At 41.6% G+C, this 15,492-nt stretch overlaps 1 protein-coding gene across 10 annotated transcripts in view; it reads left to right on the forward strand.

The window, feature by feature from the left end:
- TTC13 (tetratricopeptide repeat domain 13) overlaps positions 1–13,541 on the forward strand; it is a 72,865-nt gene extending 59,324 nt beyond the window's left edge. For 5 of the 10 annotated variants that reach the window (XM_034948834.3, XM_034948820.3, XM_063596600.1 and 2 more), the window contains 6 exons: positions 3,449–3,558; positions 7,004–7,139; positions 8,218–8,297; positions 10,747–10,825; positions 10,976–11,055; positions 12,765–13,541. In XM_034948834.3, coding sequence (XP_034804725.3) covers positions 3,449–3,558; positions 7,004–7,139; positions 8,218–8,297; positions 10,747–10,825; positions 10,976–11,055; positions 12,765–12,879 — 600 coding nt within the window. In that variant the 3' untranslated portion in view covers positions 12,880–13,541. Of the gene's footprint in view, positions 1–3,448; positions 3,559–7,003; positions 7,140–8,217; positions 8,298–10,746; positions 11,056–12,764 lie in introns of all 10 variants that reach the window. The other 5 variants (XM_034948825.3, XM_063596603.1, XM_034948857.3 and 2 more) reach the window with 2 other exon arrangements.
- Positions 13,542–15,492: the final 1,951 nt, after the last annotated feature.

Here is a 15,492-nt window from a genome sequence, read left to right on the forward strand (position 1 = left end):
AAGGACACAGTTTAAAAGTAAGACCATACTTTACAGTAAGGCCCACAACCTAGGACTAAGAACAATTTCTAAATAGACTGCCCTAACAAAGAATAAAACTAAGTCTAAAGGATTAAGTGGATCTGCTAGTGATTTGACTACCTGTCAAAACTCATTACCCTTTAAAGAAAGGCAAAATAACCTATACTCTTTAATTACTAGAGAAGTAAATGCCATCGTTTGAATGTGTTCCCCTCAAAATGAATGTGTTGGAAATGGAATCCTCAGTGCACATATGTTGGGAGGTGGAGCCTAACAGGAAGTGTTTAATGGCAGAGCCCTCATGAATGGATTCATGCCGTTATAAAAAGGGCTTTGGGGAGTGGCCTCTCTTGCCCTTCCAGCTTCCGTCATGTGAGGCAGCAGTCAGAAGGCTCACATCAGACGCTGGCACCTTGATCTCAGACTTCCCAGCCTCCAGAATAAATTTCTGTTCTTTTTTTTTTTGAGACAGGGTCTTGCTCTCTTGCCTACACTGGGTGACAGAGTGAGACCCCATCTCCTAAAAACAAACAAACAAACAAACAAAAAGCTAGATACAAAAGTATGATAGTATGATCCAGGTATACCAGGCAAATGCTAATGAGAAGAAAAGTATGTGTGGCAATATCAATAATGGAAACATTTGAATTCAATGGGAAGGACACTAAAAGGGACAGAAATTATTTGATTAAAGTATAATCCATTAAGAATTATAACTGTGTGAACCTTTCCTCCATCTAGGAGTAAAACTGCCCCAAAACATGCCAACAGCAGTTAGAATTGCTTTTCCAATTAGTGGTTTAAACACTAATGTGGAACTTCAGTAAATGTTTGCCTTGCAGCTATAGTAGATGAGATTGATTCATGTAAAATTTAGGAAATTTGTATGAATAAGCAAAGTGTATCTATTTCTAAGGAATAACAAGGAAGTAGCATGTCATGAACAGAGCTGAGCATCTGACCCAGGCCCCACATCTGCCTGGGTGGGTGTGGATGAGCCTATTTTACAGTTATTCCAGGTTTTTGTCTGCTGAAGACCAAATATTGTGGCCAGACCTACCTCGGGGAGTTTATTGTGAGGGTCTGATGCACTAACACAGTGCCCCTCAACCTTCTCAAACCCACTGCGTTGACTCAGTAAACATGTTCAGATGCCCCCTTTACTGACTCCTTTATTGCACTAGGATGAACTTCACAGAGAATATGTCTCACCTCCTAAAAAATGTCCACGCAAAGTCATCTCAGTATCTCAGTCCACACAGTGTCCACACAGTGTATCTCAGTATGCAGAAATTTGGGCAGGCCTTCTCTAGAAGCCGGAAAGCAGTAGCCAGTGCTTCACACCTGCATGTAAAATCATGGTGAATGTGACAGTTATAAGTGTAGCCCCATATCTGTGTGTTATTTGGTGAGCTACACTGTCATTGGCGATGTGGTTTTCTGAAATGGTAAACCAAGCTTAGTAAAGCTCCAAGCTGTATATAGTAGACTCCTTACTCAATGTGTATGCTATTTGCATTCCTGGCAAATTCAGTATGTATGAAAACTATATAATAAATAGTTAGCGTTTAAGTGCAAAACAGAGTCTGGTTCCAGGCCCACATATTGATTACATGATAAACATGTTCTTCATCTACATGAAAATCCAGTGGGACATTAGAAAATCATACATTATGTGTGACAATCCCCTGTACTGTGGGACATATAGTAATCTTGGCTCCCAACTGTCCAATCCCTGTAATAATCAGTCTCCCATAAATTTCCCCAGCGCCCCCCAGGGGGCAGAATGGCTTCACCACAGGCCCTGAGATGTACCATATAGAAAGGAAACTGGTATGTGAGGGCTCTTCAGCTGCCTTCCTGTGGGTATTCTAGTTAGGCATTTAGATGTCCTGTGGTATTAGGCAGAATACAACGTCAGTTTAGGGAGATTTTAATATTTTATATGTCTTTGTCTAAGAAGAAAAATAGAGTGGGCTACAAGACTGTAGTCACTTAGCATGCAGCCTGAGACGCGGCATCGCCAGCCTCAGTGTGCCTCTCGGTGTGAAATTACCAACTGTTGTCTGAAAGATGTAAGATGTTTGTTCTCTGCGGTGGGATGACATTCCATTTCAGCATTATACATCTAGCTTTTACCCAGGATTACGGATATATTGGTACTTTGCAAGGCACACACAGCGGAATATACAACAAGATATTTGAGTGTTTAAAGTGCTTAGTGGAATGTACCAGGTCAACTTCCACTGAAAGGCACAATGGTACTGTTGATGAAAAACCAAGTTAACGTGTATGTCAGCGCCCCCTAGAGGCGGTTTGTTAGCAAGTAACGCGGACTGGAATTCACCAAGACTTTGGGCCCACATTCCCACTCTGCAGCTTCCCTACTGGCTGGGACTCAGCCAGACTTTGCCTCACCTAGTTCGTTTCTCATCTGTAAGATTGAGACCATACCTAGTGCTATCAGTATGTTGTGAGGATTAGATGAGAATTGGCACATAGTGTGTTAACGCATTTCTTCTCCTGAAAGTCGTTTTTTTTGGGCGTGAAAGATGCTTGCCTGTTCAGTGCCTGCTGTGGGCCTTATGGCCTGTGCCACTCATCCTCTGGCTTCTGGGCTGCTGGTGACACCTGGTGCATCTTTCTGTTTCTAGACAAGCTCTCCCCTCATGAAGCAGCAGCCTCTTTTACTTTACTGTTGCTTCTCTTAACTTCCAGTCCATCAATTAAAAAAAAAATTGGCAATATTAAGTTAACTAAATTTGGGGGTCATTTCCTGAAACCTATTTATTGCCATTGCAGGTTTGTCCCAAATGTTTTAAACAGAAAGCTAACATCTGAAACTGTGTTCATACATTTATCACCCCGAAAGCCATTCTTAACTCCGAGTAATTCTTTTAACCGACTTATCTGTGGCTCACAGAGTTGGGTGGGTGTGGGTGTGGGTGTGGGTGTGAATGAAGTTCTCCAGTTAGTGGATATAATCCTGGGTACTCTTCAGAAAAATCAGTCTCTGCTTTGAGCACTAGTATGAGCATAAGTTGCATTTTTGAGTTACGGGATGTTAGGTACAACTATTCTGCCGTGATTCAAGGTTGCTGCCTACTAAGATGGGCATGAGAAAACATTCAAAGGGAGCTCTTAGAAGTGAGCCAGTGCCCCTTGTTGATGAAGAGAACCTGTGAGCTTTTGGTGCTGAGGTTCTCTGCTGGCCTCTGGTAGGAGCTGTGGGGAGCGTAACCTGGGCTCTGTTGGGGCCTGAAGACAGGCAGAGATGTCCTTGGCCACCAGGACACCATCTCTTGTATCAGATGACCTCCTTGGCCCTTTTTAAAAACATGTAAGGTAGAGCCAGCACTACAGAGTTGCAGTTGGGGTTTACAGTGAATGAAACACTAGTAACGTGAGTTTTCTTTTTCCCTGAAAGCAGTTTAATACTAAAACGAAGGATGGGTTCACCGTGAACACAAAAGTTCCCAGCCTTAAAGACCAAGGGAAGGAATATGATGGATTCACAATCACGATTACAGGAGACAAGTATGTGCGCTTCTTAATGTGGGTGTAAACTAGAGACGAGGCAGGAAGGGTGCCTGTGCTTATTGTCACTATAGAGTTTTGTGGTGTTGAGCTTTTGCTCCATCCTGAAATGAAAAGTTATCAAGGTCCAGTGAGCAGTTATAACCAGTTATTTAAAAAAATGTGACATCTAAAGTATTACACCAGCAGATACATTTTCTGACTGTCTAAATCTAAGGACTTTCTCGATACTATGTATGATGTAGTTTGTGGAAGACATTCTCCTGGGTTCTTGAAGTTCCTTGGGGGGGCGAGGGAGGCTTTTACTAATAAAATGAAAAAAGATGAGCAGTTGGCGGATTGAAGTCCATTGTAGATTTAAATATATATATATAAAAGCCAATCTATATATATATATAGAGAGAGAGAGAGAGAGAGAGAGAGAGAAAACAGCTTTAATAATTAATGAGTAGTATAATCTTATTGTAGAAAATTTAGAATATACAGATAAGCAAAATTAACAAAATAAAAATCAAGTTATTTTCTTTAAAAACTGAGGTTAGACTGTTCTACTATTTACCCTTACCATTACATTATCACAATCATTTCCCCAGTCATATTCTTAAAAGTATTTTTAGTAACTGCATAATATTCCATTGTATAGATGTAGAATTTCTCTGACTGATCTTTTTGTTATTGACCACTTAGGGTATTTCTCATTGTTTTGCTTTATAAATAGCACTGCAGTAAACATTTTTATTAACTCTAGTTTTATTTACATCTGAAATCCAAGCTTTGTCTGTCAGCCTCCATATTCCTTGAATTGTGGGTGGAATTGCCTTGAGCTGTGCACACACACACACACGCATACACACACACCCCATATTCAGGTGTATAGCCTTGGGAAGTGCCATGCCCTCCCCCTGGTTTCCACCTGCTCAGCAGTGAGACTGTGACTCACATTCTCCAGCCCCTCTGCCTCTTGGGCTCTGGCTTTCTCACATACTTTTCCTCTAAACTACAAGGAGCCACCTCTTCAAGTTCCATGTCAAAACTTAAACAGGCCTTCATGAGTAAACACCAGTTCAGCAACTTCCAGATTTCAGGGCTTTTCTATATCTTTGAAGTCTTGATCTCTACCTCAAGCTTCTTATCAAAGTACGTTCCCAATAAAGATCATTCTCCCCTGATTGCAGGTTGTGCTATTTAACATACAAAGTGTTCTCCTACCTTTTCACACATCCATGACGTGGATCCTCAGATCAGATTCCTAAGCAGAAATGAAATTACTATATAAGTACAGTTGATCTTTGAATAACTCAGGGGTTAGGTGGATTGACCTTCCCACCCCAGCAGGCAAAAATTTGCATATAACCTTTGACTACCCCAAAACTTAATAGCCTACTGTTGACCAGAAGCCTTACCAAAAACATAAACAGCTGATTAACACATATTTTATATGTTATATATATTATATTTTGTATTCTTACAGTAAAGTAGGCTAGGGAAAAGAAAATGTTATTAAGAAAGTCGGCCGGGCGCAGTGGCTCACGCCTGTAATCCTAGCACTTTGGGAGCCCAAGGTGGGCGGATCACGAGGTCAGGAGTTCGAGACCAGCCTGACCAATATGATGAAATCCCATCTCTACTAAAAATACAAAAATTAGCCAGGCCTGGTGGTGCGCACCTGTAATTCCAGCTACTCTGGAGGCTGAGGCAGGAGAATCGCTTGAACCCATGATGGAGAGGTTGCAGTGAGCCGAGATCGTGCCACTGCACTCCAGCCTGGTGACAGAGTGAACTCCATCTCAAAAAGAGAAAAAAAAAGAAAATAATAAGGAAAATATACTTAACTATGTATTAAGTGGAGGTGGATCCTCATAAAGGTCTTTATCCTTATTATCTTCACGTTGAGTAGGCTGAGGAGGAGGATACGGAGGGGTTGGTCTTGCTGTCTCAGGGGTGGCAGAGGTAGAAGAAAATCCTCGTATAAGTGGATCCATGCAGTTCGAACCCATGTTGTTCAAGGGTCAACTCTACATGAAATTTCTCCCCTTGAAACGTGACATCTTTCCTCAATTTCCTGCTTCACCTCACTTGTTGCCTCCCTTGCTCTGGGCCTCCTGACCCCTCGAGTCGACTCTGCCTGGCATCCCATCTTCTGTCTCCTGCTTCACCAGCACTTCACCAATGTTGCTAGAGCTCCACCTCAGTGGACGTTCCCCTAGCTCCACAAATCTCTCCCCTCTCCATACCCAGCCATTGCCTGTGGCTACCCAAACCAGCTTCCCTGCCAGGCATTCACAGCCTCTCACAAAGTGGCCTCAGACATTTCCTGCTTGACCTGGACCATCTCCCTGTTGGAACCTGGCCTGCTAGTCCGACTGGAATGCTTGTTCCCCAGTTCACCCCTGCTTTCCGATGTCTGGGTCTCTCACTCCCATCCCGACCCATGTTCAGGCCACTTCTCCCATGAGACCTTTCCTGCTTTTCTCTATGTTGTCCAAATTAGATTCCTTTTTTGAACCTCTGATGAGCTACATTATGACCTGAGTCATGGTTTCATAATAATTTGTGGCCCTTGGCCAGAAGTGGTGGCTCATACCAGCATATTGGGAGGCCAAGATGGGAAGATTGAGGCCAGGAGTTTGAGACCAGGCTGGGCAACATGGTGAGACCCTGCCTCTGCAATGGATTTTTAAAAATAACTACAGGTGCATACCAGTAGTCCCAGCTACTCAAGAGGCTGAGGCGGGAAGATCACTTGAGCCCAAAAGTTTGAGGCTGCAGTGAGCTATGATCATGCCAATGCTCTCCAGCCTGGGTGGTAGAGCAAGATCCCATCTCTTATAATAATAATTTGTGGCCCAGTTTCTTCCTTCCTTCCTCAATCAAGGCAGCAGCTGAGCTTTTCTTTGTAGGCTCTGAGGACTAAATGCAACACTTTGCTAGTGGCGTTATACAAAAAATGCCTGTTGTATCAAACTTATATCCTCCATAGAACCTCAGTGGAGCTTCAGCTCCACTTTTTTTTTGTTTTGATAAAAAACAGAACCATGGTGTAGTCCCTGAACTTTCTTCCTACACACAGTTCTTGCTTCTGACCTTTAATCCTAATGGGGTGGCTTAGAAAATATTTACTGGTTATTTAAATGCATTCTTTACTATGTGTCATTGTTTTCCCATATATTAGCTTAAGTTTGTGTAATAAGTACATGTAGTTAGACTTAACTGTGAGCAAATGAGTTACTGGTCACTTAAAGGTGAGGCAACTATCACATTTTATGAAGAAAGAATGCATTCTCATGAAACCTACCTTGCTTGTCTATAGTTAGAAATGTAAGGTACATTCTTGTATATGTTTAGTGCTACGTCAGTATGCTATTTGCTTTTTTAAAAAAACTTTCTGTGTTTGGCTGTTTGAACTTATAATACATGCCTTTCACACTTATTTTTGTATTTTCAGAGTTGGCAATATATTATTTTCTGTGGAAACTCAAACCACGGAAGAAAGGACACAATTATATCATGCTGAAATAGATGCACTTTATAAAGATTTGACAGCAAAAGGAAAAGTATTGATTCTTTCATCAGAATTTGGGGTAGGTTTCTCTTTGTTTCCATTTTTCTGCTCTTCCTATGATTCTTTTGTAAATTTTTTGAACCTCTGCCCTTTCACTGAGATTGTACATCTTATGCTTGAAATTGGGTTGAATTGACCTAAAAATATTTCTTATTTCTTATAGGCAAAAATTCTTGTATTTAGTAACTACAGTAATGGGGAGGATAATAAATTAATAATTTAGTACTGTACTACAACATTATCATAAGTTTGGGCTTTGACAAGATATAAAAAAGCTGGTCCATAATGAAAATGACCTGGGCTTCACCTTTTTCTTCCATTTTCTTCCCTTCGTTGCGGTTGTTGCTTATAACCGTATATTTACAAGGAGCTTTTGAATGTAAACTGGATGATGCATTCTGATGAGTTAATGGCAAGGAAAGTATAATGAAGTTGTGTATACTTTGCACTTGGTGGCCCTTTCCTGGTCTGTGGCCTTCTTCTTTGGTTGTCTGCTTGGACTCGAGGTGGAGTCGTTACAGGCAGCAGGGTATGGTGGACATTCTCTCCCCACCACGCCCCTTCTCTGTGTTCTGCAGTGGACAGGTGCCCCATACCCTTGAAAAGTCACCTTATTTCTCCAACATTTAATCACTGCATCCATATAATTAAACATCTAAGTTTATACACATAATTGAGCATCATCCAAATCTCAATGCGGAGTAGGGGAAGGGGCTTACCCAGATCTTTTGGGGTAAGGTACATGTTGTTTGAGAGAACACATTTGGTGTTAATAAATGCCTTTTAAAATTTTAGTCACAATATATATTTTGACATTTCAAATAACGTTAAAGGAGACTGAGATTTTTATGTTTATCCAAGAGTTGCAGTTTAAGAAACAGCTGGGAAAACATTGCTCTAAATTGAACTAAATTGGAAAAAAATGATACAAAAGGGTATAGAATATTCAAGAATTTGAAAAGTAGATTCTTATGGGGGAGGAAGAAAACAATCCTTTTCTTGATGTAAATTATTCTTGTGTGTTCTGTCACCTAATGAAAAATTAGTTTGTAATCTTTGTAGTATTTAAGTTTATGAGTCTGTATCTTTTTTTCTAGGAGGCTGATGCTGTCTGCAACTTAATCTTATCCTTAGTTTATTACTTTTATAATTTAATGCCACTCTCTCGAGGATCCAGGTAAGTAATATCCTGTCATTAAAATTATTTTAAATTGAGAAATGTGTTCTTTTTTGCTTACCCTTCCTGTTATGGATATAGGTACAGAGTACACAAAGAAATGGTAAGGAGCTCCCTATTTTTTTCCAAAATCTGCACAAAAAAATATTTCCTTAGTCTATCACATCAGCAAAAGAATTATAGAAGACAGTTCTAATATAGTGTGCTTACGTTTAATAGGATAGGGATTCATCCATTCAACACAAGTTCATGGGAAGTTTACTGTGTACCATGTGCCGTGCTCAGTGTGTTTTAATTTTTTGTATCTGCCAGCCTCTTACTGAACCTCTTCCTCCTCCTCTTCCTTTTTCATTTTGGGCTGTCAGGTGACCCATAATCCTCATGTTTTATACTTTTGGGCCAACAGTCAGTCTGTACTATTTTTATTATTTTGGATAAATTCTTGCTACTTGTATATCAGGAGTTTTTTAGGTATCATTAAAACAAGAGCTATGACTGTAGAGTTTTCATTTCATTCTCCTTTTCCCAGTACTGTGTGCAGTAAATTATGTAAATGGCCTTTTGCCATTACTGGCACATAGTTGAACTTAAGATGTTTTGGCTAAAAATAATACACTTGAATGTCTTTATCTTTGATTAATGGCTTAGAAAGTAAAACTCCCCTAAGTGTGGTAGTAAATTTGGTTATAGAATTTAAGACTCATTGAAACAAAATAGAAACATAAATGTTGTCTTATCAGCATAATATTGCTAGTTGTGTCCACTGAATAAGGGATGTGAGGCCTGTGCACATCACCGCTTGTGGGCCCCACTGTACTCAACAGCCAGCATCCGTCCTTTGTCCTCACAGCAGCTCTGCTGGCTCACGTGTGACATTGAAGGACGTGCAGCTCTGATTGTCCTCAACTCTGCCTCATCCCTACATCTCTTCAATCCTAAATAGTCTGTTGATTCTGCCTCCCACACTTCTGTTTCTCTCTTCCCTGTACCCGCCACAGCTAGCTTTGCTCCTGCTCCTCTCTGTGCCCTGCGGCTCTCCAGCACCTTCTGAAAACCGTGGGTTTAAGCCGAGCTTGGCAGCATACACAGTGCGCAGTGCCAGCCCTGCCCTGCCCTGGTTTGCCTTGGCTGCAGCACCGCTCTCTTCCGTGGCTCTTTCGCTTCCCCTTTGCTTTCCACGTGGGCTCTCTGCCACATCTCCCTGCCTTCTCTGCCCCTTTCATCTTCAGCCCTGGGACCCTGGAGGTTGCAGAGCACATGTCTTTAGCCTCTGAAGTCTTCCCTGCTGGAGAACCCCATGAATCACCTTGACTCACTTTTCTTGGTGTCCACCCATGGCACTTGTTAGCTTTCTCAGGTGCTCGTGCCATCCTTTCCACCTGCTAGGATGCATTATCTCATGGGTGAGAGCTGTCTTTATTTTGAGCCGATTTGTTTTGGGAAAAGCACAACACTGTGGTTACAATAGTGGGTCCCACGGCCTTTTGCCAGCCCCTTCCACCCAAAACCAGTCAGCTCCCTCTCTTCCCTCACCAAGAGCAGAAGCACAACGTCTTACAAATGCCTCCTACCCCAGACCTGCACACTCGCAGCTCTACACTCGTTCTGGAGTGACAGGGCAGCAGACCTTGCCCCACGAGCCTCCGAGCCAGCAGGCAAAGGTACCCCACAATCCCCTGGCCTCTAACAGCCACCTTGGAGCCCTGGCAGTTCACACACATGCCCAAATCTCCAAACCATCTGTCCGTTAGTACATTGTGAGAATGTATTCTGCATTTCTTCTTTGAAGGCCAGCATTTCTAATGCTTAAAAAGTAAGACTAACATATGTATTTGTATTTATGAACTTTATTGTATACATGCATTGCTGGAGTGCAGTGGAGCGATCTCGGCTCACTGCAACCTCTGCCTCCCGGGTTCAAGCAATTCTTCTGCCTCAGTCTCCCAAGTAGCTGGGACTACAGGCACATGCCACCGCTCCTGGATAATTTTTTGTATTTTTGTTACAGATGGGGTTTTGCCATGTTGGTCAGGCTGGTCTCGAACTCCTGACCTCAAGTGATCCACCCACCTCGGCCTCCCAAAGTGCTGGGATTACAGGTGTGAGCCACCATGCCTGGCCTAATTTTTGTGTTTTTAGTAGAGACAGGGTTTCGCCATGTTGCTGTCAAACTCCTGACCTCAAGCGATCCGCCCACCTTGGCCTCCCAAAGTGCTGGGATTACAGGTGTGAGCCACCTCACCTGGCCAGTAAATATATTCTAATAGTAAATTAGTAACTATTCTTAAACAAATAGGCATATTTTCATGTTAAATGAAACATTCGGTGTTTTATTTGAAAGAATTTTTGAATAAATTTTATCTTTCATGATGGGAAGTCCATGGTGAAATTTAACATGGTAACTGTAGACCGTCCAGGATGGATTGACCTTTGTTCTTTATTTAAATAGTGTAATTGCTTACTCGGTCATCGTGGGAGCACTGATGGCAAGTGGAAAAGAAGTAGCAGGAAAAATTCCCAAAGGGAAGGTATGTTGGAGCGGGAAGGGAGAAATGCTTGGTTATGTATTAAGTCCCAATTTATGGATTTTTATTTTAAGGTACACGAGTTACATAGATCTCCAGCCGAGCCTGTGTCCTCCATGTTTAGTAACATTCCTAAATGTCTTTCTTTTTCAGTTAGTCGACTTTGAAGCTATGACAGCCCCTGGTTCAGAGGCCTTTAGCAAAGTCGCCAAAAGCTGGATGAACTTGAAAAGGTAACTACTTGAGGGGGGTCCACACAAGGGTATCATAACTGGAGGAGGAAAAGGAGTTTCCTGTTACTTTGGAGCGCTATGAAAACTGGAACTGTTATACTCATTTTTATAAGTTAATATGTAATACAGTGAATTTAATTCACTTTTTCAAGGTTAAAATGTTTTGCTGTTGTATAAGATAACCTTTTAAGGGTGAATGTATGGATAAAAATGGACTATGAAGGCCAGGCACAGTAGCTCATACCTGTAATCCAGCACTTTGGGAGGCTGAGGTGGAAGGATCATTTGAGGCCAGGAGTTCGAGACCAGCCTGGGCAACATAGTGAAACTGCTCCCCTCTACAAAAAAATTTAAAATTAGCTGGGCATGGTGGTGTGTGCCTGTAGTCCCAAGTACTTGGGAGGCTGAAGCGAGAGGATCTCTTGAGCCTAGGAGTTTGAGGCTGCAGTGAGCTATGGTTGCACCACTGCACTCCAGCTTGGGCGACAGAGTGAGACCCTGACTCTTAAAGAACCATGAATAAAAAATTTAAAAAGTAGTTGGTGAAAGAAAATTACCAAAGTCTTATTTATATGATCAGGTATTCACTTCTCTTGGCCTGTTTACTCTTAGGCTTAGTATTCAGGAGTGTTTGAACTTGTAGACAGAGCCCATTTTACATTACTCTGAGTGGTAGCACTTAGCCTACTTGGTTGCATTTTATTGCAGCCAGGAATTTTACAGCAGCCAGGAATTATCCCTGACGGTCACTGTGTGCGAGGAGTCTAGCAGACCGTGATCGTTCCTGGCTCTTGTTTCCAGAAGCACTGGAGAGGACTGTGTGAATTTGAAGTGTGTGAAATTAAACTCATGGATGCCTCAGTAGTTAATGAAGAATAAGTAAGCCTCACTGTTCAACTTTAGTTATTTTTGCCCCTTCTCCTGGTTTTTTACATCCCAACCACCCCCAGTTTTGCCTTTCACGTCTATTTGTCGTAGCAACCACTCTATTGCTGGGTAATTTATATTCTGTTTAAAACAGAAATATTTGTGCCTGTAGTCTACCATTGCTCAATTTGTAATTTAGCTTTGCAATGAAAGCTTCTAACAGTTACACCTTGTCCTGGTACATTGTTGTTTCAGGCTTATTAGTTTGCACATGTTTTAGTAATACAACCACCAGGCCGAAGGTCTTGCTTCTATTCTTACATAATTGTACAGTGTGAATCTTTTGACAATTCTTTAAGGAAAGAATAACAATGCTACCTTACATCCTGCAGTTAACGCTTTACAGTGTACCTTGAAGTACCTTATCTCATTCAGAGCTCACGGTAACTTTGCGAGTTAAGAACACTGTCCCTGTGACAGATCAGGGAAGTGCAGCCTAGAGAAGTAAAGAAAGCTAATAAGGAGTGAAGCTGGACCTGAAACCTGTGTCTTTTGATTCCAAGCCCAGCATGCACCACAGCTGGACATGTAAATCAGAGTTTAATTTTCTTTTTCAAAGCTCTGGCTTAACTTCCAAGCGACTTGTAACGTGTTGGCTGATGCCGCAGGCCGTTGTTGTGAGAGGAGCCATTCTGTTCACAGCTCCTCCCTGCCTTTCTAACATTGTTTGATATTACAACATGAATATAATAAATATAATGATAGGAATAAATATAAGCTCTGCCCTTTTTTTGCAAATTTTGTTAATTTTCATGCCGCTACTTTGTGTTTTTCTTTTTCAGTATTTCACCTTCTTATAAGACTCTTCCATCAGTATCAGAAACGTTTCCAACGTTAAGATCGATGATTGAGGTGCTAAACACAGACTCTTCTCCACGTTGTCTTAAGAAACTCTAGTTCTGCTGCTGTATTTATACAAGTAAAGGGCCGGACCTCTTGCTTCTTAAGTTATTTTTTAAAACATGGAATTATAAAGAAATTAGGTCCTCTATTACTTTTGATACCAATTTTTATAGGAATTGAATACTTGAAATCATTTTCTTTACTTTTCTGAACCATAATGAAAATCATGAAAGAGGCTTTCAGGGGGAAAAAGCTACTTGACTTGGAGGGAAAACGTATGTATTAGCCGGCAGCCTGTTGGTTCCCACTTATAAAGTCATATAACTCCTTCCTTACAGTAAAAAAAATTTTCCTCAACAACTAAAATATAATACTGAAGATGAACAAAAACAAAACCAAATAGGAGTGTTTGTATTCCTTTAGAGATCTGGATATTTTTCAAAGACTTGCTTTTTACGCACATTGTGATAGAGCATCTTTTGTTGACTCACGTAACCTCCATGTGTGGGTCCTTTGTTTTATTAGAACCATGGAAGAAGGTTCCTGGGCCATCAGTATGTGTTGCAGAGCTCACAGCCAGGAACACTTATTTTGAACAATGCAGACAGTATTTGCCAGTGTCCCAAATGCTGAATTATTGAACCATGTTTTTTTTTCCTTTGTTGAAAAAAATAAACCAGGGTGATTTCTATAAATCACCAGTTTTTGGCATTGGATTATGTATGTGTTTATTTTGTGAACCAGTTTCGCTTTCAGGTATAAGAACATTCAGAAAGTCTCTCTTGTTTTTTTTTCCCAGACAGGGTAAATGACAGTGAGTAAAATGGGTTAATTAAAACTGTTGCTGTTTCCAAATGGCACCATCCATTAGCAAGCCTGCTCTTCTCTCCCTTCTACAGGATGCACGCCCATCTCTTTGCTTGGCCACTTCTCCCTGTCCATTGTAATTTCTCTTGGACCACTTCCGGAGTCTCCTGACTCATCTTCCTGCTGCTGCTCGGTTTAAACCCCACAGCCTCCTTTTGTCCTAAAATGAAACGCAGTCTCCTGCTGTAGCCTAGCTGACGCGGCTGTGTTTCTCTGATTGAATCTCTTACTCCCCACACTGTCCTTTGTTTGCACCATCAACTCCCCTAGCCTTTTCCTTCCTTGAGAACCTTACAGTTAGCTTGACACTGTCCGATAGAAATTCTGTGATGACATTCCAGAATGTTCTGTGTGCTGCCAGTATGGTAGTCAGTAACCTCATGTGGCTACTGAGCACCTGAAACAGGACTAGTATGCCTGAGGAGCTGAGTTTCACATTTAGTTTTAATTAATTTAAATTCAAATAGCTGCATGTAGCTAGTGGTTATTATATTGGCCCATGCAGCCTACAGAGTTCCTAGTGAGACTTTAAAGGTTTTTCCACAGAAATAATCCAGAATGGTGGTCTCCCAGTGTAACTTAATATCATTTTGAATTTGTGGTTATAGACTTGCCTGAGTAGCTAAGCTCTTACTATGATCTGTTTTTATTCGCAAGAGTTCCCATACCAGATATATGGAGTTTTCCCCCGATAGCAACCAATTATGCAGCTTTCCATATATCAGCTGGAGTGGGGAGGGATCCTGCAATTCACATCTGACACTAACTTCCTGGAGTTAACACAGACCCCAGAGGTTAAGGGCTCAGTCTCACAAGACTGCCCCCTTTTCAGACGCCAGTTGCAAGTCAGAGCCTCCTGTACTTCTGACTGATTGGCTATAACTCGGGGGTTCCCATCACACCCTCCCTCCTTATGTTTGATAATTTGCAAGAATGGCTCACACGATTCAGGGACACCCTTTACTTACTATTACTGATTTGTTATATTGGATACACATGAACAGCCAAATGGAAGAGGTGCACAGGGCAAGGTATGGGGGGCAGCATGGAGCTTCCGTGCCCTCTCCAGGCCCACCACCGTCCCCCCACCTCGAAGTGTTCACCAACCAAAAACCCCCAAACCTTTTCACTTAGGGTTTTTATGGGGGTTCCATTGCATAGGCATGGTTGATTAAATCATTGCCAATTAGGTCAATTCTCAGCCCCTCTTCTCTCTCTGGAGGCTGGGGGTTAGGACTGAAAGTTCCTCTAATCACATGGTTAGTTTCTCTGGCCCCCAACCCCCATCCTCCAAGAGTCATCTCATCAGCATAAATTCAGGTATGGTTGGACGGTGCTTATTAATAACAAAAAACACTTCTCATCCCGATCACTCAGAAAATACCAAGAGTTTTACGAGCTCTGTGCCAGGAACTGGAGGGCAGAGATCAGATATAGCTTTCTTATTACCTCGGTATCACAGTTCTATCGATAAAATTGCTCCTGTGGATCAAGATGTTCAGACTTTTAAAAAACTAACTTTAAAAAATCTAGAGCAAAATTTGCTAGTACATTAAGAACTTTAGTGTGGAATTTCTTTGGTATAGAAACTGTATGAGGGACAGGAAACTGACCTCCAACTCTGTGATCATTACTCTCTGATAATTTGGAAATATGGAATAAAATTGATATGCCTCAGACAGAGAGACAAGCAAAATCACCTAAAGAAACCCACTGTGTCCCAGACCAGCAAAATCTGAGTGTTCATGAATACATCTTAAGATGTCTGTAATGGAGCCCATCATTCCTTCACCCAAAGTC

The sequence above is a fragment of the Pan paniscus genome, chromosome 1, assembly GCF_029289425.2.
Source record: "Pan paniscus chromosome 1, NHGRI_mPanPan1-v2.0_pri, whole genome shotgun sequence".
In the NCBI taxonomy this organism is placed as follows: Eukaryota; Metazoa; Chordata; class Mammalia; order Primates; family Hominidae; genus Pan; species Pan paniscus.